At 37.2% G+C, this 26,603-nt stretch overlaps 1 protein-coding gene across 3 annotated transcripts in view; it reads right to left on the bottom strand.

The window, feature by feature from the left end:
- Positions 1-25,352, bottom strand: part of ctnnal1 (catenin (cadherin-associated protein), alpha-like 1) — a 124,780-nt gene extending 99,428 nt beyond the window's left edge. For 2 of the 3 annotated variants that reach the window (XR_015515627.1, XR_015515626.1), the window contains exon 1: positions 25,068-25,352. Coding sequence is in view for 1 of the 3 variants with exons in the window: in NM_001144054.1 (NP_001137526.1) it covers positions 25,068-25,163 (96 nt within the window). In the remaining 2 variants the exon portion in view is untranslated. The remainder of the gene's footprint in view (positions 1-25,067) is intronic. The other variant, NM_001144054.1, reaches the window with a different exon arrangement.
- Positions 25,353-26,603: the final 1,251 nt, after the last annotated feature.

Consider the following 26,603-nt stretch of genomic DNA (forward strand, 5'->3'; position numbering starts at 1 on the left):
GAAGCACTATGTGTCGACTCTTTTATAGATGAATCAACCGTTTTAAACACTGTACTCTTACAGATTTAAGCCTTAGCTGAATACTTCACTTCACTTAGAGCTGTGTTACACACTACATGGAGGGGAATTTTCAAAAACCCATAATATGGGCTCTTTAAGATAAAAAAAATAGTTTAAAAAAAACTTTTTTCTGGATTTTTTAAAATCCATTTTAATAGTATAGACACATTTTAGTAATCAAAACAAATGTTCAATTGAATTCCTAATACTTCAAGCAAATTTGATGAATGCAATCATGCGTGTTGATGAACCTGAAGGGAGTCGCTCACCAGATGCACTGCAAGAACATACACCAACATCAACAACGTTGTCGGTATCCTTCAAAGTTTTGAATTAAATGTTTAGAGATAGTGTGACAACGCGTACCTATGTGTGCCTTTTATGTACCCCTTGACGCTTCTTACATCTTTAATGGCACTATACACAACCCTAATGCTGGATGTTGGTGTACAAGATATTTGTTTTTCAGGTGTTTGCTGAATCTTTGGCTGACCAGTAGCTTTTTAGATGGATAAGGTTCTTTTCTACTGGAGATAATCTTGCCCAAAAAAATAAATAATATAGTGGTCAAAAATACATTAAGCACACCAGGAAGTCTATTTCTGAATGGCGGAAGAAAACCAAAATGAAGACTTAGGAGTGGCCTAGTCAGAGTCCTGACCTGAATACAATTGAGATGCTGTGGCTTGACCTTAAAAAGGCAGTTCATGCTCAAAAACCCTCCAGTGTGGTTCATTTACCACAATTCTGCAGAGATGAGTGGGCTGAAATTCCTCCACACACTCTCATATAAAATGGTACAGTTGTTCTGATGAAGTAATTTCTTGCCGTTTAACGTTTACAGACATTTACTGCTTATTTTTTATTTATTCATTCAAGATTTACAGCTAATTACACTTTTAGGGTGACGCAGTGGCGCAGTAGGTAGTGCTGTCGCCTCACAGCAAGAAGGCCTCTGATTCGAGCCTCTGCTGGGTCAGTTGGCTTTTCTGTGTGGAGTTTGATGTTCTCCCTGCATTTGCGTGGGTTTCCTCCAGGTGCTCCGGTTTCCCCCACAGTCCCCAAGACATGCAGTACAGGTGAATTGGATAGGCTAAAATGTCCGTAGTGTATGAGTGTGAATGAGTGTGTGTGGATGTTTCCCAGATATGGGTTGCAGCTGGAAGGGCATCAGCTGCGTTAAAACATGCGGGATAAGTTGGCGGTTCATTCCGCTGTGGCGACCCCGGATTAATAAAGGGACTAAGCCGGAAAGAAAATGAATGAATGAATGAATGAATGAATGAATAATTCCAGTTTTATGACTCCGCAATTCTATCCACGTTTCCCCATCAGAAATATCGTAGGGCCCTAATCAGCCAACTTCAACTAGGTTTGGCTGATATCTTTGAGGATTGCCTGCTAAGAGTGAAAAAAATCAATGCTGACCTCTTTCTGTCTAATTCATTATCACCCGGTGTGTATAGAAGACGACAACACCAAACTGCAATTATCACCTCCTTTTTAGCACGTCTTGGGGGAGTGACATCAGATATCTACTTGGAAAAGTTCATCCCTGGTGAATAAGGTGTCTGTCTGGAGCTCCATCAAGACGGCAGTGTTTTAGAGAAACCCCCCTAACAATCAATCAGATTTTCATTTCGTTCCAATGTTTTTAATGCGCTAATCTCTTAGGAAATCAATGGCCATAGACCTGAACTGGAAATGTAATATTGATATGATGTCAGTGCTGAATGAGACAGCTGGTTCAGCAATTTGATGTAAAGCATGTTGAGTAAAGTAAAGATTAATTGTCAATACATATCACGGTTCTGAAACCAATATGTGAAATTAAAACAAATAATACTTTTTGCATTTAACCTGACTTGGACAGGATTTGAGTTAATCTAGATTTACTGGATTAAAAAGAGAAAATGATAAAATAAATATTGTAATGTTGACTTTGAAATCATGTTAAAATATTAAAATACGTTGTAATAAATGATCTAAAAAGACTAGAGTCAAAAACTGACATTTTGTGGTTGCTAAAGAAGAAACACAAGTCGCTGCTATTCCAGTTGTCAGCTTTCATGTTCAAATGTAAATTTGACAAATTTTTTTCACAACAATAGATTGAAAGACAGAACACCATATCAGGCTATACCAACCCTAAAAAGAAATCTAAAGCAATAAAAAGGGGACAAAATTGATGGATTTAACCACCATGTGTTAATAGATGTTAATATTTTGATCTGGACATAAGAAAATAACTGATAAACAGACAGACAGACAAACAGACAGATAAATAAATAAATAAATAAATAAATAAATAAATAAATAAATAAATAAATAAATAAATAAACATTTGAAATAAATGGTTCACTCAAGGATGCAAAATATGCGAAATATAAAAAAAAAGTTAGGTTCCACACAATTGATTTGTGTTGGGACAACATGAAGGAATTAAGTTGGCTTATTAGTTTTTACAAATTTAAGTGGATTGAACATAAAACTATTAAGTTGTTGCAAGAAAAACTCAAGAATTGTGTTGTTTCAGCTAATTTTGAATAAGTAATTTGAACAAACAGGCTGGCATGGTGGCGGTTAGCACTGTCACCTCACAGCAAGAAGGTCAATGGTTCAAGTCCCGGCTGGGCCAGTTAGCATTTCTGTGTGGAGTTTGCATGTTCTGCCCGTGTTGGTGTGGGTTTCCTCTGGGTGCTCCGGTTTACCCCACAGGCCAAAGACATGCGGTAGGTGAATTGAATAAATTAAGTTGTCCGTAGTGTATGAGTGTATGTGAGTGAAGGAGTGTGTATGGGTGTTTCCCAGTACTGGGTTGCAGCTGGAAGGGAATCTGGTGCGTGAAACAAGTTGGAATAGTTGGCGGTTCATTTCGCTGTGGGGACCTCTGAAATAGAGACTAAGCCAACAGAAAATGAATGAATGAACAGCAAATGTAATTTGTGTAGCGTACAATTCATGATGCTGCTTTCATGATATTTTTACCAAAAACTTTTAAATGCATTTCAAAGCAAATAAACAAATGGACGATACAAATAAAAGGAAATTCTTGACAGTAAAGACTACTGGTTTGATTTATCTAAGATGTTTTTCTAGCAGAAATCTCCACACATTAACAAGTCTGATGTTGTTATTTTGTCATTTTATACACAGTAAAACCTAATAAATTAAGGTAACTCAAACCATTTGAGGAAACCGATTGCAACAAACCATTTAAGTTCAAAAACGAATCCTAATGAGTACTGTGAACTTAATCTATTTAAGTAATGAAGCAATTTGAGCACAGTAAACCCCAATAAATGAACTCAAATCAACAGAGTACTGTAAAAACCCAATAAGTTAAGACAACTCAAACTGTTTGAGGAAACCGATTGCAACAAACCATTTGAGTTAAAAAAAACAATCTATAAAAATACTGTGAACTTACTCCATTTAAGTTAAAGTAATGAGGTATTTAATTAACTCATTACCTTCAACACTGAGTTCAAAACTCTTTTTTTAAATGAGTAGATTTAACTTTTGAGTTAAGTTGACTGTTGGGTTTTACAGTGTAGAAATAAACACTATTTACAGTACCTTACAGTTTAATTGTACAGTTGTACTTCAGATGTTACAATTCTATACTCAATATTAGTCAGTAATCTTCACTGACCTGACGGCCACTAAAATGGACAAAAAATGTTAAAGATTATTGGCATTTTATTTGGTCACATTTATGGAAGCCTTAATCACAGAGAAATACACAAAAAGTTCTAAAACTTGGAACATAATTTAGGCCTGAAGAGATTAAAGCTCTGTTTAAAAGCTGCTCTGTGCAGTCTAATAAAACCCATCACAACATATTGAAGCATCTTTGGTGTTCTGCTGTTTTATATGAAATCAATCAGGTTATTGAGGGTGTGTGACGTCATTAGCAGAGACACACAAGACACAATCAATGTCACTACTAAAAAGTGTTTATTTCTTTAGATTTGGACATTCTTTACAACCTTTGGTATAATGTAAAAGTATGCAAGTCAGCAAAATATGTAACACTGGTGGTTTTTGGATATTCATTCATTCATTTTCTTTACACACACTACAGACAATTTAGCTTACCCAATTTACCTATACCACATGTTTTTGGACTTGTAGGGGAAACTGGAGAACCCGATGTGAACACAAACAGAACATGCAAACTCTTTTTGGATATTTAAAATTGAAAAATCTTACATATTGTGGCGACTGTGAAATGTGAAATCTGAGATATGAAAAAAAAAAACTATGACAACTGATAAAAAAAAAAAATTCTTTATCTTTATTCATTTTTTCATACTCTGAGGTGTAAAAGCAGGGTTCCACAAGTATCAAGAAAGTTTAAAATTGACAGTCAGGGCAAAAAGCTAAAGTTCCTAGAACAAGAAACCAGACTAACCTCAGAAAACTAGATTAGTTACTCGTTGGTAGACCACAAAGGCTTCCAATGTCAACAGATCCCTCATTACACGCAACCAAGTGTGTACCCAGGTCTAGCCATGGAATGATTGACTTCTGGCCCCATTTCCCCTGCTAACACTAAGTGAGACACCCGTTGACCACACATAAACATTCTCATTCATCCAGTGAGAGTGATGAAACATTAGCCTCAATGGGGAATGTAGTGACCGCACCAGTGTTTGCACAGTGAAATGTACCAACCAAATATAAACAGAGACTCGGAAATATGGAACACAATTAAATACTGGGTACTTCACAGCATGTACGATATTTGAGTGACCAAATAACTGAGCTGTACAACACATTAAAAATGATATTTAAAAAACCCAAAAGGAAATAACATTACAGTAATCCTTCAGAATGACTGCTTAAGAATGATATAAAAGACATCAAATCCAAAGCTTTTTTTCTTCACTTTTCATGTAAAATTATTAACTCACTGCCATCATATCCTGGGTTTTAGTTTTTTTTTTAAATGTCAACTGTCACTCTAATGTGATGGCCACCTGTCAGCAGCTGTAGCTCCTGTTACCCCGAGATGCCATAAAGACATAAAACTCCTCTCCTGGACCAACCAGACCTCAGTAAATATGTGTGCCCTGTGACAGTAGCCAGTTCATCTTGGAGTCGGTTTGCCCACGGGAAAACACCTTGTCAAGCCCCTCAATGAAGCCTCAGAGATGGAAAAACATTCCCAACCACTAACGCCTTAAAGTAACACTCCACCATTTCTGAAAAAGGCCCATTTTTGAAGTCAAGTCAACTAAGTTAACCAATTTCTTGTTCTGACAGGCTCACTTTTAGCTTAGCTTAACATAATCCATTGAATCAGATTGGCATTTAAATTAAAAATTTCCAAAACAAAGAGTTAGAAAGGCCCCGTTTATACTGCTAGTTTTTTGCTTTTATGTGACACGGATCCTATCTGTTCTATGATCGTGTAAACACAAAAAAAACGCATGCATTTGGATATTCAGAGAACGGTTTCAGGCCTCATTCATATGTGAAAATAAATCAGATATAAATCGGATATGTGACAATGTGACTATTGTGTAAACAGGCAGATCAGATTTATTGAGGCATTCGGTTTTGTACATCATTTAACTTGCAATAATGTGGTACTTCTCCGCGATTTAATGACATAGCAGGAAGAGTGTGTGTGAAGAAGCAAACACGGTAAACAACAACAACAGAGGAAACATGGAGGAAATTGGTCAGTCGCCACAATTTGCTTCCTCCAGACCTGAGATCTCTCTCATACCCAAAAATATATTATTACCATATATTAACCACAGGTAAAAGCTGCAATGATGGCCTTTTCCCCCCTCCTCCACCTCAAAATCATTTTAAAGTTGGGCGAACTTCACTTAATTCGCAGAGCTAAAAGCAAGACAATTTCTTCCATCGTGTCTTATGTGGCGCAAATGCTAGAACCCGCCTTTATGCATGCACGACACCGTAAATTGTATGGCAAGTGTAACACATACATCGAATATGGGTCACAATTAAACGAACGTGTAAATGGACAGGCAAAAACATCAGATATAAGCAACAAATCGAAATTGGGCTTCAAGAACTGACAGTGTAAATGGGGCCAAATAGTACTTCTGTAGTTACATTGTTCACTTTAATTCAATTCACTTTGTTTCTAGCGCTTTTACAATGTATTAAGGGTGTCACGATCCTCCAAATGCTCGATTCGATTACATTTTCGATTCTAAAGGCAGGATTTGATTGAATTTTCGATTATGAATAATTAATTAATTAATGACCAATTAATTATTTGTAGCCTACCGTTTAAACTACCTGACCTGGATGGTCTTTGTTTTACCCATGAACAAATCATACAGTAAATGAATAAAGGCAAGATACACACATAATTACCACCTGTCAATCACTTTTTTTCTGCGGGACTCGTGAATAGGCAGTGATCTGTGTCGTTATAATGGCGTCGGTAAAAAAGACGCACAACCAACAGGAACCAGCCAACAGTATCTTAGGTGTTTGCTAAAATGACTAAGTACAAGTGAGTGAAAGATTGAAGCAGTCTATTGATCCTCTGACTGCCTGGACCTGCTGTCTCGAGCGCATGGCTGTGTGTGCGTCTGTGTCTGTGTGGTCACGTGATGTGCATTTTCAGAGATAGAGAGGAAGGAGGGCTGCTCAGAAATGCTACACGCCACTGTGGATGTCAAATCGTTGTCGTTCTAAAATGCCATTTAAAAACAAAGACAGTGTAAACAGGGCCTGAGTGTGTACTTTTCGCGAGCGGATTTGCAACGGGGGCGGGCGGAGGATCGTGATGCCGGTGTTGTCTATCGGACGAACTGTACGTAATACGTACATAGCAGAGCTTGCAAAACTGTGTTTTTTTTTTTTGTCAACATAACTCACTGGAAATCCAAAATGCTTACACACCGGCGACTTCATTGAAAGAGGAGAGGGTTTAAGTTCTGTCGACAGGTCTCCTGCTTCTGCAGTTTAACAAGCACTTCAACAAGCCTGTTATTTTCCCGCTTGGCAAGCCAAGCTGACGTGACATGGGGGCGTGGCAGCATCAACGATTCTATTTTTTGATTCGATAATCGAAATTGAGCATAAATTTCGATCGATTTCGATTAAATCGTGACACCCCTACAATGTATATTGTGTCAAAGCAGCTTCACATAAAAGATAGTAAATTGAAACAGTGTCCAGGCCCGGATTGGCTAATGAGGAGCACCGTGAGAATTCCGGGTGGGCCGGTCCGTTTTTTTGGCCGCGAGGGCTGGTGTCCCTAGCTGCTTGCACTCTCAGCAGTTGCACATTTTTCATTTATTTATTTATTTGACCATAGCCACATTTTTTTTATTCATTATTTTGCCACAGCCCTGCTCTTTTTATTTATTTCTCGCAGCCCCGTGAGCAAACTGCAGCCCGCAGGTTAATGATGATGTAACTATCATTCCACCCCAAACAGCGGCACCTTAGTGAATATTAATTAATATTAATGAATATTACACCTGCTCAATGAAAATCAGATGATTCATTATTAAATGAATCATTAAAATGATACATTAATAAATCTGAAATAACTTGATCAGAAATCTAAAAATGTAGCAGATAACAGTGCAATACTTTTTTTTTATCCCGAACACATCACCTTAACAGCGCCATCTTGGTCTCGTGGTTAGCACGTTGCGTTACGACACGGCCGATCCGAGGTTCAAGCCTCACCAGGATTATTTTATTTTTTTTATTTATTTGTGTTAAGACATATAATACTGTTTGGGTAACTTGTGTAGGGGTACATATTTTGTGTGTGTGTGTGTGTGTGTGTGTGTGTGTGTGTGTGTGTGTGTGTGTGTGTGTGTGAGTGTGTGTGTGTGTGTGTGTGACGACCGTTACAAAGGACTGGATATCTATAAAGAATTAATGCTCTCATATTTATGAAAAACATTTGAAGTTCTAAAGCAGCTGTGTCCTTGAAAAAGACGTGTTAGAGTCATTAGAAACTGAATTGGAAATAACGTTATTTTAATATAGTCAGTCATTGACTGAGGTGGGCCGGTCTAAGGCTTGAAACTCCAGAGCTAAAAAGGAGTCCCACTCCGGCCCTGACAGTGTCCGTCTAGTTTTCAGAGTTTACGCTCAGCTTAGTTCAGTTCAGTGTGGTTTAATATTCACTGCTGAGTTCAAACACTGAAGAGCAAATCCAACTATGCGCAGCTCTACAGGTCCCAAACCATGCAAGCCAGTGGTGACAGCGGCAAGGAAAAAACTTCACCAATACAAATACAAAACTTTATATTGTGTAATAAATCTGACAGAAAATTTCAAATTTACTCATTTCTATGTAAATATTACTAGGAACTATACTCTCTATCTGGTGTAATAGTCAAAAAACTCCAGGCGGAGTGACATTACGCAGTGCATGAAAATCAGCTGTTTTCAGAGAGCGCCTTAAAACCAGAAATGATTCTTCTTTAAAAAAATGGTGGCGTGTTCCTTTAAGCCAACATAAAAAAGTAATCTGCCCACTTTTACCTTTCTTAGCATCCTTGGTCTTATTATGAACGTATCCTTGATTCATGTTACTCCAACGAAAACAACACGTAATAGCTGGCTCCATTTCTGAAATTACTTTTAATTTTCTTTGGCTGAAGTCACTAAGTCCTCTTATTTCTCTGCTATTTTTAGACTTCAGCAGTTAGCTTTGGCATTTAAGGTGCGGTCATGCACCATGCAAAACTCAAAGGGGTTGAAATTTGCTTTTGCACCAAAGAAACTTATTCACAGTTCTTAAAACTACCAAAAGAGGTAGCTACTTTACTGTAGCTGTACTTTTCTTGTGGGAATGGCAAACAATTTTAGTTCTTAAAACACCATTTTGGGGAACTAAATTACAGTAGGGTCTAATCCAACACAATAGGAGCTACAATGACAAAAGTGTATGCTGATTGGGCAAATGCATGCCATAAAAAACATCAGAACATTTACTTTCACATTTGTCTGTCGCATTATGTTCAATTCTCAGCCTTGATGACATGTAGTACTACAAGTTATCATAGGTGATTTAGTCTTCCTTTTGCCAATTTGATCTAATAACTTGTCTACATTCAATCTCTGTTATCACAAAATACAAGCCACATAACAAACACACAATTCTGATTATGATATCCTCCATCTTCCAGTTGTTGAATTTGCTGAACGAAGTGCTTAATGTCGCTGTCAGCCATTTTACGGCACTTCAAAGTCCCTAGTGAAAGTGAGAATGCAACCAGGAAAATGGTACAGGAAGAAAATTTGTTCTCAGGGAACCAGGACTGGTGGCTACCTCTAATAACAGACTAAAAATGATACATTTAATTCTGATGCAAGTAGCATTTCCATTTTTGGCATTTATGCCAACACTTTGATGCATTAAAACTGGGGGAAAAAAGTGTGCTTGAGCATTTTGTGCATTCTATAGTTGTAGCTTGCGACATTATGTCCTGTTTTTGGTTTGTTTAGATCAGTGCTGCTTTCATATTACAGTCAAACCACACCTTTCCAAAGTTTTAGTCCTCTTGCTTGGTGTTTACCAAAGTTCACATTGCAGCGTTGGTTTTTTCATAGCCTATGTGCTTTTCCATGATGAGTGCTACAATAAGGCAAAATTAAAGAATGATATCTCTCTCCAAGTATGTTAGATCTTTTTGGCCACTATAGAGTCTAAGTATCATTTAGAAACATCAGCTAGAGTGTAATCAGAGGAAAGCTGCGATGGCTAGCTGAACCATCATTAACAGCATTATCAGGATTTATTTGGCCAACTGTAGGGATGTGCAGCACGAATCCCTTCAGCGCAACGGCGACATGATTGATGGAAGTAATTACCACAAGGAGCTGCATTTAGATCCTCCTAATGGAGGAATTGTTGAGGGATACACCATCTGAGAGAATCAAAAGGATAAGCAGTCTCCTCTTTTACTTCATGCCAAAACATTTGCTTCCCCACGCTTGATTTCTTCGCAGCCTTTTATGTCAGTCTTGCACAAAATTCTGAACTTTAATTTGTAAGTTCTAGCAACAGACAATTCACCATCTAATTCTAAAGACATTCGTAGTTTGGATTCCTCTTTTTGACCAGGTGACATACCTGCTCTCTCAGCCACTTTGAAGTTAACATACCCATGGCAAGCCGTGATTTAGAGTTCTGCTCTACTTTGGTCTTTAAAAAAAGCTACTTGAGAGATTGATCTGATCTAATGACATTTTGAATGCTTCAGAAAAGGTTCTGAAGTTCCTTTTGTAGTTTAGAAGCTTCAAAAACCTAAACGGTCTACTGAGCAGATCTACTTTTCACTGGAGTTTTTTTTTTTTCAGGCTTTCGCATATGTATTTAAATGATGGTGGTTTAACAAGGCCTGTCTGGGACTTCAGTGCTCCAGCAGACAGCGGAAAGGTAAATGCTTTTACAAAAGACTTCTGCACATTGTGCTGGTATCAGGTGATTTATTTAAGCTGAGCTCTGAGATCATGAGCCTGCTGGAGGAACAAAGAGCTCAACAGGTGAGAGAATCAGAGATTTGAGAGCACAGCAAAGAGGTCTAGGCGAACCAGAGAAAGCCATCCGTTAGCATTCCCATTAATCTCAATGCCACTTGCTCTTGCTTTTGCAGTCAGGTGGTGTACAACATTTTACTAGCATTGACTAATGAGGCCATGCTAATCAGACAAACCTTGACTCTTTAATACAGAGAAGGGCAAGGAACAAGAAGGGGACAAATAAGTGAATATCAGAGATAAAGTACTTGGTGCTAAATATTGTGAACATAAAAAACTGTTTTCTTCTGTTTTCTCAACGTAATATAAATAATATATATTTTTTTTATTTTAATGTTCAGTTTCTTGCACAGACTAAATATTTTGCTTCATATAAACTTAATGTATTATCAGGAGCCATAAATATTAATTAATTTTTCTGAGGAAAACAAAGTCACCTACATCTTGAATGGCCTACTGGTAACCGGTGTTGGGCAATAACACATTACTTTTTAAATATATTACCTCCGTCATCATTACAATATGATGCGTATGTCCGTTACTTGGTAAATATTTAATTGAGAGAATTAATTCAGGATCACGTGAGCTCTACAGGTGCTCCTATTGGCTGTCGCTCATGAAAGTGGCCCTTTATTTGCATAAAAATGAAGGATTCTAAACTTTGTTGTGTCGCTCGACACGTCCACCTGGTCGCCAACGGTCACTGTGGCTCGGGTAAACGGAGGTCGCCGGAAGTCGCTCGCTCTTTGCCGCTAAAAGTCACTTGTAGTGTGAATGAGGCATAACGCTAATCAACATTGTATTTTTCATGCAGCACTGAAGTGACATTATAAGGGCATTAATGGGAGCATTAACAATGTTCTTTGAAAACTAACTTTAAAATTACTTTTAACAGTAATGCATTACTTTTTGGAGTAAATAATCAATAAAGTAATTGAGTTACTTTTAGAATGACTGTAACTAGTAACTATTTTTCGGTAACTGGCAAAACACTGCTGGTAACATAACTATTTTTCGGTAACTAGCAAAACACTGCTGGTAACATAACAGAAATGAATAGAAAATGCAGGAAGAACTACAGTAGTCAACATTTGAAGTGCATCAAAAAATTTTCCAAAATTGTCCAAACACAAGAATGGATGTTGTTGAGCAGCTTTAAGAACAGTTTTGATCTGATTTAAATGTTATTCCTTTAATTGTCCTAAAAGTACAATCCAAAAATATGCCTTAAACCTTTACTATATTTTGGGAAAGACATGGATGAAATATGACCCAGGCACTACTTCACAGTTTCAGGTGATAGATGTCACAGGTCATGTGATGGGTGACTGAAAAGAGGACTCAACATTTGTGCTCCTCCAGGCCGAAACCTTAGATATATCCCACACTAACCATGTGAAATTCTTGAGGTCATTAAAATCGTCCACAGTAAGAGGGGCCACTGATGGGGGACTCAGCTCTGCTCATTCAGCTGCTAGAACAAACTGCAGTGTTTTTGTTATAAAGTCATTATACAGAACTGCCGCAAAAAATACCACAGCTTATGTTGATGTTGGTGTGATTGTCTAGGGAGGTCGAGAGCTTGTATGAGGAGAGAATATAGAAGCCATGGTACAGTACCGAAGAATAATGAGCCTATTGTAATTACTGTTAAGGTAAGTGGGTATTTGTCACGAGCCCCTCACATTCCATAAGCAAAGCAACTTGAGCCAGCTTTGTTTCTGTGCCAAAGTACATGCTGGAAGACACAAATGAATGCCCAGCCTCAAAAACAGAGAGATTCATTATCTGTCTGTGCTGTCTGGTGTTATTTAAAGGCTGAAGGGCAATGCATTAGGGCTGCACCATATTGGGAAAATCTGACCTTGTGATATTTAGTATTTCCGCAATATATATTGTAACATAAATGCAATTTCATCAGATGACTAGAATAGCTCAAATAAGAATACATTAATTTAGCTTGATTGGAAAGCTTTGTAGAGGAGTGAATCATGCATAAATTATAATAAACTACTTGCAAGCATCAATAAAAAGTGATTAATAAAGTGAAATAAGCTGTGTTTTATGGTTTTCTGGAAAGTCAAACAGTATTCTTATAGAGAAATAGAATAATCAAACGTAATGCAAAATGTAAAATAACACTAGGAATGCTCCAAGCGATTGGTATCGGCCGATAATCGACTCGATCGGTGCTTGCTGATCTGGCCGATTTCATGAACCCAATATTGTGCTATCTGTGCTATCTTTTATGTTCTGTAAAGCTACTTCTGACCATGACATGTTCACATGAAATTATTAAAAAAGACGTGTGAGGGATTATATGCAGCATTCTTCATTTATTCTTTTGGGTAAGGTGAAATCTCCCCTTAAGTATGATAGAGAGAAAATGTGCTTTATGCATTAGCAGGAAGCATTAGAGTCGGTATTCGGTATCGGCCGATCACCACTAGGTATTGGTACTCAGTATTGGCTGCAAAAATTCTGATCTGAGTATCTTTAAATAACACTGTATATAGTCTGTATATTGTACATAATTTGAATTAGCGCCGCACAATATATCATTTCAGCATTGATATCGCAATGTGCACAATCCACAATCACATCACAGGATATTCAGTGTTGAGTTATGATTAAAGTTGACCAGGAGAAACAGTTCAGTACACATGAAAGGTGAACTTGTGAAGTTATTGCAGAGTTTAACCATAATGGTGTGAGAGATTGTCATTTGCAAATGTTTTAAAGGCCTGACAGAGTTCAAAGTATTCAGGCACGTATAGTATTTTTTAATAAAGAATACCTTTATTGAATTACTTATACAGTAAAAACATTTGCAGTATTATTTTACATTGATTATTCAAATTCTGTACTTGAATACTATGCCACTGCCCTGAAAATCATAAAACACTACTAGTATTACACCTCTGTCTTTGCTCTTTTCTATTCCTGACATTTCATGCATAATTAACTTGCCCACAGAATTATCCAGATCAATCTAATTTAATAAATTCTTTCTAAATAGCAGTTTTTAAGTCATCTGGTGAAATTATACATATCATAACATTTACTGCAGAAAAATTCAATATCTCAATAATAACTAAATAAAACTAAATGTCTAATTTTTCCAATATTGTGTAGCCCTAGTTTGTGTATAAATTTTTAAATGTAAAAATGTCTATAAACACATGCAAAGGATAAACTTTCACTCATTTACTTTCAAACGGTTATGCTTATGGCCCATTTCCACTGAGTATTACGGTACAATACAGGTCACCTTTATCAGGCTTTATCAAGGGTTCCAATGGCGTGGTGTACGACAGAAAGTTTCAGTTGACGTCATTCTCGCTGGAAGAAATGTCAGAAGTAAAGCTGTACATGTCATTCACATACCATACGAGAAGCGCTTTTCACAAAAAAGATGCTTTATCCACATAAATACTTGTGTATAAATGTTATACTAACTTTTCTATGAACATGATTTGATTATAACTGCAGATCAATAGAGTGAAATAGCGTACTGTAACGTCTGCGATTATATAAAATAGATTAATAAATGCAACATATCTGAACACATACAGCCCCTTACAGTCTCCGATATGTTGACAATTACAGAAAAACTACACACATAATACATTTAGTCCTTATTTGGGTTCAAAAACAACACAAAATATAGCCCACAGTCAGTGCAAACCTCTCATCTGTATATTTAATCTACACCAGCACATGTAAATCTTGTTAGAGAGTATTTCCGAGTTCATAATAGTCCAAAAGGTGATGATAATAGTTAAACATGGCAGTTTGCTCATGTTTTAGGTTGCTGAAAAAAATCATTTTTTTCGGCTTCTCCTTTGTTTTTTCACACTTCACTCTCGCGTTTGTCCGTTTCTGAAAGGATCAGATGTCAGAAGCACTTTAATAATCATGCACATGTTATTATAATCAGCTCAAAAAGTTCAATATTTCAAATATAGAAGTGCGGCGAGCACGCTTAAGAAAGTGACACCGGTCACGCTTTAGGCAGCCTTGTAAACAACTACGGGGCACAGGGTAGATTCTGCTCTTCTTCTTGGCTTTGTGGCAGTTCATCAAGACAACAACAAGGTTTGTTTGAGCTATAGGGTTGAACACGGCTCATTCTCCTGCTTGTGCACGAGTAAGTGATGCATCCCTCAGCTGCACGTCTGGCTCTGCCTGTTGGCACCTTTTAGTTGTGTTAGGTACTCTTCCGAAAGGGTATCCAAAAAGTGGGACAGTACCATTTGCTTTTTGGTACATTTTGAAAGGGGAAACGGGCATAAAAGCGTAACCGAACCGTACCAGTCAGTGGAAACGGACCATTAAACTCTGCAGTGAGTCCATAAATAACATGCATTTTGAACTAACGATGGTCTTGATTACCTATAATCCCACCTCAACATTGCAATCCTGCAATGTTACTATTGTGGATACAAATCTTAGAAATATCTATACTGAAACAATAAATTGCACAGCCCTATATTGTTTGTTTGGTAAAGGGCTATATACACAAATAGTGTTTTTCAGCCACTAGCTGTTTACAAGATTGATGTTGTAATGTAATTAAAATACAATCAGTAAAACAGACTTAAGCATTCATTTAGTTGTTCAAGCATAAAAAAAAAATTAACACTAGCTAATAGAACTAGATAAAAATGCTAGCACGATCAGTAGCAGAAGGCTAGCGCAGAGACACGCAGAAAATCTTTTAAAGACATGGTGGGGAAAATGGAGTTTAATGCAGTGCTTCTTGTCTGGTCTGAGACCCACTTTATATCGTATATCTATAAGGCAGTGAAGATCACTGATTTATAAAGAAACAGATCTTAAATGTGGCAATTTTGTAATGGCAAGTTCACTGGTAGCACTTGGGCTGGCTGATTAAAATTAAAAATCCATGTGCATATACCACATTAAGCAAACCCAGCTAAAAAAAAAAAAAGGAAACACTGAGTGTAGCTGACCAGCTCATCGAACTGACAGCTTCTTTGTCCGTGGGTATTACCCGTGAGCCTTAAGATCAGTGGTGGCAGCAAGACATCAGGGGGCCGAGGGAGCCCACCTCTTTCCCAGACTTTTCCCTGAACTTAGCGTGAGCTTAGGGGAGGAAGAATGCCATCAAACTTTTGCGGTGATTAAGATCTCTTCCTGCTCAATGACAGGTCCCATAGCCATGTAACGTAAATACAGCCTGGAGCAGAGCCAAGCTGTCACTGATGCAGAAACTCAAACTGCACCCCTGATCAGACGGGCAACTTCTGAGAGCCGCCTTGGAAAGGTTATGCCCACAGGCTATGAATTAGCTAGTGCTGTGAAAACCAGACGAAATTCTGAATGTTCGTGAAAAGAACAAAGTCACAGAGCGAAAAGCCTTCTGGTATAAGAGCTGGCACATTCTAATACTAGAACTAGTGGATTATATTTATCATCTTTTTCAGATTTTTTGGTGGGACGTGCTTAAAATCCTTATAAATCTACAAGTCAAAGAAAGAAAGACAAAAAGGCATTGGAATAGTTGGCAGTTCGCTGCACAGTAGATTAAAAAATGACTGTTATCGCGATAATAGTATATATCGCTGAAAAGTAGGACTGGGCAATGATTTTGACTTGTAATTAGATTAAAACTACAATGTTGTTGTTTTTTTTATTGTTGTTGAAATTTACATCACCAAATGAATAAAAGCTTTCCTAGTTTTCAAAGCGAGTTAACTAATGTTAACTATTAGAGCCTTATTGCTACAGCATATGAATAGCTAAGGAATTTACAATCAATGTTTCAGCATGTAGGCTGGATTCATGTGAAAATGTTAATGTTTAAATTATTGAGATAACTATTAAGTCTCCAAGCACTGTTATGAACTGTTATCACCTCACAAATAATCACTGAATCAATGAAATGTAATAAGCATAAGCATTTCTCTATATGATGTGGTTTTGTAACTTACACTATCAAATACATATAAACTCATGATTCTCAGACATGCTTTAGACCAGGGATCACCAAACTTGTTTCTTTAGGTCTGGTGTCCTGCAGATTTTAGCTCCAACTCTAATCAAACACACCTGAAGAAGCTCATCACGGTCTTACTAGGTATACTTGAAACACTCAGGCAGGTGTGTTGAGGCAAGTTGGAGCTAAACCCTGCAGGGCACCGGACCTCCTAGAACGAGATTGGTGACCCCGGCTTTAGACTGTTAAATGACTCAGTTGTTTTGTTCATTCATTTTCCTTCAGTTTAGTCTCCATTCCAGAGGTTGACACAGCGGAAAGAACCACAAACTATTCCAGCGTTTGTTTTACACAGCGGATGCCGTTGCAGCCGCAACCCAGTACTGGGAAACACCCATACACAATCACACACAAACGCACACTCATACACTAAGGCCAATTAAGTTAATCCAATTGCCTTATAGTGCATGTCTTTGGACTGTGGGGGAAACCGGAGCACCCGAAGGAAACCCATGCCAAAACAGGGAGAACATACAAACTCCACACAGAAATGCCAACTGGCCCAGCCGGGACTCGAAGCAGCGACCTTCTTGCTGTGAGGCGACAGTGTTAACCACTGAACCACCTTGCCACCCCCAGTTGTTTTTTTTTATTATTATTATTTATACACATAATATGTTCCCTATACGTGCTGTGACTCAAATACTTTCCATGGTACGAACAGTATGCAGGATCAGTTACACCTACAGAAGTTTCTGGATGAGGGATGCAGTTGACAATACGGCTCTTATCAGCTCTAGCTTCCCGTTTTTACACCTCCACTGGTTAAACAAACACATGGAACAAAAAGGACTACATGCAGTCAAGTCAACAGAGAGAACATGCCTTCACGCATACATACATTCACGCATACTGAGCATGAAGCTTGCTTTGTTCTGCCACTGAAGGGTTTTGGTCATGTAATCCTAAGCAGTTTACACTGAGCACACATTCATCCATCACTCTTGTCACATTCTCTGCAGGAGGCACCAGGTTTACTCTTTCTGCTCTTGGTTGATGTATTATCCTAACAGTGCTCCTTGTGATGTCATTTCCTAGGAAGTTCTCTTGCGATTACATGCAACTCGGTGTCTCGTTTTTGACGTTCTACAGAACAGAGATTAATCTGTGCATGGCACATTCAATGTGTTTTTACCGAACAGCTTTGTAGCACTGAGACAAAAAGTTTTCCAGTTCATGAGGGATTGCATATGGAATGTAACTTTGGCTCAATTGTGTGCTTAACTGAACACACACACACACACACACACACACACACACACACACACACACACACACACAGCCCACACACACACACACACACACACACACACACACACACACACACACACACACACACAAAAAAAATCTCTCACTTTCACCACCTTTCAGAATTCAGAGGTTCACATAAGTGCAGATGGCACGGAGCTTACAAAAGCACGAGGGCTCAATCTAATAAACTAAAGCAGAGCAAGTATTTCCAGCCAATTATCGCTGAAATCCCTTTTTTTTCTGGAAAAACAACACTTAGTCCTGCAGAATAAGGACACGGCTAACACAAATATGAAATAACAAGACTTCTTGTCACAGCCGTTTAAAAGCATTCTGATTAGATCAAAGACTTGGTAATTTCATAAATCCTGTCCTGGCTTTGGTCCAAAATCCAAAATCAAAGCACGTACTGTGAAACTGAAACTCGAAATTGTTATGATTGTTCTGTGTGGTTTTATTAGTCTCAGTTATAGTCATAGGGCTGTAAATTCAAAAAGGTTTTAATTATCGGCTAAAATAAAAAGGTTAAAACTTCAATGATACAAAAAAATAATCATACATTTTATATGCAATGTGAGAATAACACTCTTATTTCTTAATACATTTTTACAAATATTCTCTTTAGGTTAAAAGCAATTATTACAATATTTTTACAAATGTAATCACATTGCTGATGTGTCACACGCTGATTTGATGCTTCTGGATGTTGCTTGCATTTTGATGTATAAAGCATTTTATAATGACACATGAAAAGTGATTATCAAAAGGTTTGAGTACTTTAAAAGGTTGCAACTCCTTTAAATATGCATTTAAAAATATCTTCCCATGCTTTTTATATAATCACTTACTCATGTTTTACTTTATGTGCTTTCAAACTTAGATTTAAATTTAGAAACTAAGGATGTTTGTACAAAAATTTTACACATTGATCATTAAATTCAACAAAAATCTGTGTAAACTACTAAAGTGTTTTGTTTTTTAAAGTGGAGTAATGTGCATTGGTATTAAAGTCTATGGACATGTACTTGACAACCAAATCAAAAAACTTGTCAATGCTCGATATTTTTAATTAAATTTCACAGATATAAGTGAATGAGAATTGTCTTGACAACACTGTCATCTGCACAACTATTTAAAAACCTTTACATTTTAAGTTATATTGTTGCCAAATAAAAGTAGTACAAGTCTTTTTTTTATTATTAGTTATTATTTTATTTTAATATTTTTAGGGGTTTTAACCTTTAGTATGATATAGTGGAGATATAGTAGATATACAGTGGAGACATCATATAGTAGATATACAGTGGAGACTTCAGACAGGAAAACATTGGGAGCAGAGTAGGAATGGAACAATTACAGATTTTGGTTGTGCAATTATAGTCTGAAGAATAATCATGGTTTCACGGTTATCACAAAAATCATACGTTCATTAATTTCAAAACACTACTAGTGAAGAAAAATCACATGGAAACTCCTTATATTTTCAAGTGTTGTTTATTGCTGCTCAGTAACTATTAACCAATTATTAAAGCACAAAATAATATAAAAAAACAGTAGTCCATTTCTCTCTTTATGTTTTTTTTACATTTAAGCATAAGTAATAATTTTACACTAAAAAATAATGACAGACCAATGAATAAATAAATAAAAATAGGAATAAATAAAAATAGTATTTGTCTTATGCAGAGCTTGAAATGAACGTTTTTACTTGGTAGCACCGACTCCCAACTTCAAAAACTTAGGGGCACCATAAAAAATGTAAAAGCACCCACCAAAACTGAATGAGCACCACTATATTTGTACATTAAAAGATTTATTGTATTTGAAAACAACATCAATCAGGACAAACAAAAACCAAACAACTAGCGAATTCTGTAATGACTTATTGGTATTTGCGCAATAAAGGATCAGCAAAGGAACTCGAGCCAGGATTCGAACTCGGGTCACCGTAAGCAATTCTGTGCTGTAAGTTGGTGCACTTTACCACTAGGCTACTGGCGCTGACAGTAGACCAAGTCTTTGTAGGTATTACCAAATATCTAGGCCAAAAATATCCACCACATCAACATCCATTATCAATGACAATATAAAAACTGGAGTTTAATAAAAAAATAAAATAAAAAAAAGTGAAAGCTTTTCAGCAACTGTCTTTCAGTGTCTTAAAGATGATGGCAGACTGGGCCAACAGGCAATAACACAGACAGACTGATCTTGGCCTGAGAGGATAACAGCAGTAATTACACAGTTGTGAAAGTAAGACTGATAACAGAGAGGATAACTGGAGGAGATCAGTGCCTCTTTGTGTATGCATGCGTGTGTGTATGCGCGTGTCTGTCCATGCATGAGGATGCTCAATATCACAATACTGAAAATGACTCACTAAATAAGCTCTGAAAACCCTTTCTCGTTAGCACAAAGCTTTCATTTCCTCTTCATTATCATGCTCAGATCACTAGTGAGGGCACTCAACTGACCTCTGCACTGTTGGTCTTACAGCTTCAGAGGTTATATGCATTTTCACATTCAAACTTTATGTCTCACTATGAAAATTGGACCTCCAATACTTTTTTAATTCAGCTCAAATCCCTTTGGAAGAAATCAAACAACAGAAAATTTCTTTGGAGACGATTTCAAAGTGCCCTCCAACTGTGCAATCCAATTCCAGACAATTGAGGGAATTTGGACAACATATTTTACATTTCTATCTGGTCATTAATGCTTACAGAAAGAGCACAATCGCGTTTGACAAAACTGTAGGGGGAAGGGTTGTGACCAAGGCCACTTTGACCATCTATTGTCCGGAATCTGCAATGCTCTGAAAGAAGTCCCATTACCCCAAAGGTCCACTGAATGGGCGATTAGCATGTCTTCTAACACTGACCTTTCAGCCTCATTACCATCAGCCTTCCTAGTGAGCATCACTAACTAGCAAACCTTAAACAACACCCTTAAAAGATGCAGCTCCCGTCACAAGACAAAACCAACCTGCAATTCAATTAGCATGGACCGTCCATCCATTAATTCTCCAAACCGCTTGTCCTCAGTAGGGTGGAATGGAGCAAGATAATCTAATGATGTCAGATCTAAAGCCTTCTGCAGACTGTGCAATTTCAGCAATCTTATGAGATCCTCACAAATTACATTCTGCAACTTGGATGTAACAAACTTGGGTATGACATGTTTGTAGACTGCTATGATGATGATGATACCTAATGATGAATCATATAAGCTATGATGCAATTTAATATACTGTAGACTAGAGGAATAAAACATATGAGCGTATGCTTGCGGCAAATAAACAGAGCAAGATCAGGGTTCTGAAACAAGTCAAGGTGTGAAAGCACCTTTAGCTTTAAAAGACATAAGTTTTGCTACAGTTACACCTTCCGTCCACACTATACCCTGGAGTTTTTGTGCCCTGAAAACACAGCACACTGAAATGATTGACAGCCGCGTATTAACATGTCTCCATAGTAATGCATATAATCATATCCACAAGAAAGGACGTGCGCAAAACAACTGGGGTTAAACAATCTATTTATCTATCTCTTTGTGATCAGCAGCACCTTAAGAATGAGTTTTACAAGGTTAAAACGTTTCTAAAACAGTGCTTGTTTGCAATAGAGTAAAATAACTTCGTAATTTTTCAGAACAGCCACATGTCAGTGCAATTATAAAAAAAAAAAAAAGACGCTTCAGTCCCGGTTCATGGACTTCTATCAGGTTTATTTGTACAATAATATAGCAGATGTCCATACAGCAGTGGATATTAATGTGTATCCTGTCACATTTGTCATGCAAAAACATGGCAAAGCTAAACACAATTGTCTGTGTGTTTGTGCATGTATGTGTCCCCGTAGATGTACGCAAACTTTAAAACGACATTATGTGTGACTCGTTGTAGAAAGGCTTGAATTAACTCCACAAAAATTCCATTAAATAACCGTTGGTAAAGTTCTTGCTATAGTAAAGGAGATCTGCTTCATTCTTTTATGTCACTTCGCTGCTTATGCGCGAGATGCAGCAGGAGAAGCACCCATCATAGCTACAAAGTCAAAAAGGCTCAAATTTCCAATATACTCAAAGGTATAATAAATAATCAGATGGGTGTTTTGAGCAGAAACTGTACTGACACATTCTGGAGACACAAAAGGCTTACCTACATCTTGAAAAAAAAGGGCAAAATAGGTGCCCAAAGAACAGACTTTGCAAGTTTCATATGGAAAACAAACTCCCAAGGACACATCAGGTAAATCTGCAAAGGGAACAGTGTAGGCTACTTTAGAGCGTCATTCACATTACCCTGGATACATTGTTGCATCTCAACAATAAAAAAAAAACATGATATAAGGAACTGCCAATTTTCATTTTGATATTAACTTAACAGACACTCAAATATTTATATAAAAACAGAGCCTATAACATAACTACCTCCTTTCATTTTCTTCGAAAAATATGAAACATATCCTCTCTTTTGCTGAATATCAGTTTTAATAATCAATAATGGCCATAATACAATGTTTATACAATATAGATAGAAAAGGCAAGCAATCAGTCAATATGCAGAATCAGTGTACGTGGTTACATAAATTAATATTAACTTATCTTTGTGCTCAGCCAAAACACATTATCTGAGAACAAATAATAGATTCAAAACACCAAAGAGTTGATAGTTAGAGACAAGATGATTTAAATATCATGTTTAACAACTATAGTGAGATGAAATCCAGCGGTTTATACTAGATAAACTGTCAGACCTGCGCTGCTCTCATCTGGGGAGGTGTGCTCAAAACACCCGCTGACTGCCTGGAGCTCAGATGTCCGCATCTGCTGCAGTGCATACCAGTGAGTGTGTGGTCACGTGATTCGAGTTTTTAGTGCTATAGTGTGGACAGAGAGTTGTTCATGCTAGGTGAAACGCCAGTGTGGTCTCGGATTGTTTTCATTCTAAAACACAGTTTTAAAACAAAAGCATATCATTGTAAAAGGGGCCTAAGTTGCATATCTTTAACTTGATGTGCACCACAGTGTTTAAAATGGCAGCGTGTACACTTATTTAATCAAACAGGGCTAGCAATCTGATGTACCTTAGGGCGCACTCTCAAAATGCTATCTGAACCGTGACCAGGCCCATTTCCTGGATCGTTTGAATAGTGTGAGTGCTCTGAATCGGGCTTAGGCACGGTTCAGTTGGCCTGCCCTGGCATGGTTGGAAGAGGTGTGCCAGAGCACAGTTCACTTATAGTGTACGAGAGAAAAGCGCACGTGAGCCCGAAACTGAAGACGAGACGTGACTTTTAAGGGACTTTTTCATATGGATTTATTATCATTCTTCCAGTTTAATGAACGCAAACCCCTTATTGCACGACCGCTGCACCTTCAGCAAACCTCCTAATTACTGCAGCACAAGGACTTTATGATTGTTTATGAGCGTCAAAAGTGGCTGATCTGTTTGGCGAAATATTTGACTGCGTGTTACTGCATCTTGAACATCTAAAATGATATAACCAATATAGCATTGATATCATCAATGATGTAAGCTTGCTCGGGCCCGAATGCAATGTGAGGGTGGGCCGTCGAGGGAGACAAGCATGCTTCAGCCCGGTTCAAGACAACTGTACATAGTGCGAGTATGCCTATACACTATGATACAGGAACACCATTAAGGAGCAAGACTGAAAAAAATATCACATCCGTTTCACATTGGTCATCTGGAATAGCTCAACATTTTATAATGTATACCTAGTATAGCATGTGCAGGGTTTCGAAATGACAATACTTGTTCATGTGATAATCACATGGACACAGATTTCTCACAGATGCTTTCAAACCAAAACACCATGTGCTTCAAAACAGCATGCATATGGTATGTGTAGTTGTCACCATCACCATGGTGAAACCTGATATATTTTAATGAGAAATGGAAATCCGCAGCTGTCTGCTGTCCACCTACAGTAGCAAAATTATATAGTTTGTGTACTATAACTACAGACTGCAGGTTACAATCATACTACAGCAGCAAGTACTGCATGGAACACTTCAATCCAGTTCAACAGAGCTCGGACGTGTTTCCAACCCAATCAATCCAATGGTTTCTGCAAACACAATCAATGGACCACATGCATCAAAATTTATGACCAAAGCACTCTAAAAGTAAATAAGATTAAAAAAAAAATACCAGCCAAGTCTAAAGAGAAAAGTGTTAATGTTTAAGCAAGCATGCACAAAATTGCCAAAATGTTAAACTGTTATGACAGCAATGCTACAATCGCCATAAGCATGATGCCAAATTTTAAAAAAATTACACTAAACAAAATATGCACAGATAACGTTTGAGGTTTTCATTATATTTTATCTAAACAAATGCTTTGAACTTGAGTCTCTGAGTGTACTAAAACAGAAGTTTACATACTCTCTCAGAAAAATAACCTGCAACAGTTTCCCTATTAAGGTAAAGTTCACATTTGTTCAATGACAGCTTGTGGCACGCTCCTTATATTGTTTACTGTGGTACTTTGAATATTCAGTCTGAAATGACATGACGTCAAAACAACATTAGCACTATATATTTGACTGTGAACAATGTTGTACTTTGATAGTCATCGGCTGATAATATGATTTCACTATTTAAAATTTGCAAAGAAAACTTTTCTAAAATTATTTTATCAAAGAGAAAGTCTGAATGTGCTAATATAAAATCAAATTTACCTTAATTAAACAATATGCACAAATAACCTTTTGTGTTTTAATTACATTTTATCCAAACAAATACCTTGAACTTGAGACTCCGAGTGTACTGAAACATAAGCAAAAAATATACATAATAACCTGTAACAAAGATTCACTTCTTGTTTATTCAGCATGTGATCCTGCCAAACACAAACAACAAACTCCACTGGCATTAAATGACTATGGCAACCCTATTTTCCCGTAAAATACAATGATTACTACAATAATTGCTAATTAAACTGAAACTAGTGCCACCACTACCACCTAAAAAGCAATTAAGACAAAAGCAGACTGAAGCTTCATAGGCAATGTAAACTTTAAAACAGCAGCAATGTTTTTATCTCTTGCCGAAACTCTGCTGTTGTAATTAAGGGTTCTGGTTAACCTTTACACAAAACACGGAAAAGTAGTTTTTTTTCCAAAGCCCACAAAGGAAGATTGACTGTGGGTTTTGCATGATTAATAACCCAGCAGAGAAGTTTTTGTAATCCAGACTCACCTGAGACACGAGCGGGATGAGCGTTTGCTCCACCGAGCGAGTTTGGATCTCCAACCCGCAATCAAAGTTCCCACCGCCGCACGGAGACGAAGCCATTCCCGCCGATCCGACCCCCGCTGGAGCTCACAACAACACCGAGTTTGCTGGTCTCCCAATGCCGCAAGCGTGTGTTAGGTTTAGTTCAAAAGCAGGCGATGAGAGCGCTAAAATCCACGGGCACTCGCTCCTGAATGACGGACTGCTCATGTACATGCAATATAGCAAACTACAAGCACAGAAGTGAGTGAGTGACTGCTGCAGCCACTGGCGAGTCAGTATCCGACACAGAGAGAGAGAGAGAGAGAGAGACAGACAAACGCACACACATACACACGCACGCGCGCGAACTCAATCTGAATTGTATCCCAAAATGTTTATTAAATATACAGTTCATTATTATTTGTTTTTATAAGTTTATCCTAAATGTTGATTGTTGAATAGACTTTTTATTACTATGGTTTTACCCTAAAATGTTAATTGTTTATATACTGTTTATCATCATTGTTTTATCCTAAATGTCGATAGTTAAATAGACTGTTTATTATTATGGTTTTATCCTAAAATGTTAATTGTTTATATACGGTTTATCATTATTGTTCCATCCTAAAATGTTAATTGTTAATCTGTTTATAATTATTGTTTTATCTTAAAATGTTTATTGTTAAATAGATTGTTAATTATTGTTTTTATCAATACTATTATGTCATTTGTTTTCATGTGTACTCTTTAATGTAAACATCACAAATGCTTTGGCAATACAGATGTAACATTTGTCATGCCAATAAAGCATGTTTGGATATGCTGGATAAGTTGGCAGTTCATTCCACTGTGGCACCACTGATGAATAAAGGGACTAAGCTGAAGGAAAATGAATAATAGAGCTAGTTATTAGACAATATTAGAGACAATATTAGAGACACATTGGTCAATACACCATTTAGATATAAAAGTGATGTCCAAATTATCAATCAACTTATAATATATGCATATTCTATTTTATTACAGGATTTTATAAGTTCCTTAAACACCAAAATAACACCAGTCAACCACGGACTGAAAGAAAGAGTGAGAGAGAGAGAGATAACAGAGACTTTTCAAGCTATTTTAATAACAGAAATATTAAAGCATCAAACAGTAATTATCATCACACTATTTAACTTCAGGTCAAATAAATAAAAAAATAAATATTTTAAAAACAATTACCAAATTAAAAACTAATATTAAATTAAAGCTGTAGTTCATCTCAATGAAAAATTGCCATTAAAAGGATAGTTCACACACAGATTAAAACTCGTTCACCATTTATTCTCCCTGTAGTGGTTTTGAACCCTCATGAAAGTTCAGACTTTGCAAGTTTAATATGGAAAACAAACTCCTGAGGACACATCTGGTAAATCCTCAAATGGAACAGTGTACTTTATAACGTCATTCACATCAGCCTGGATACGCTGTTGCATCTCAACAATAAAATGAAGACATGACATAAGGAACTGCCTA

This window comes from Danio rerio, chromosome 19 (genome assembly GCF_052040795.2).
Source record: "Danio rerio strain M-AB ecotype USA chromosome 19, GRCz13ab, whole genome shotgun sequence".
Lineage (NCBI taxonomy): Eukaryota > Metazoa > Chordata > Actinopteri > Cypriniformes > Danionidae > Danio > Danio rerio.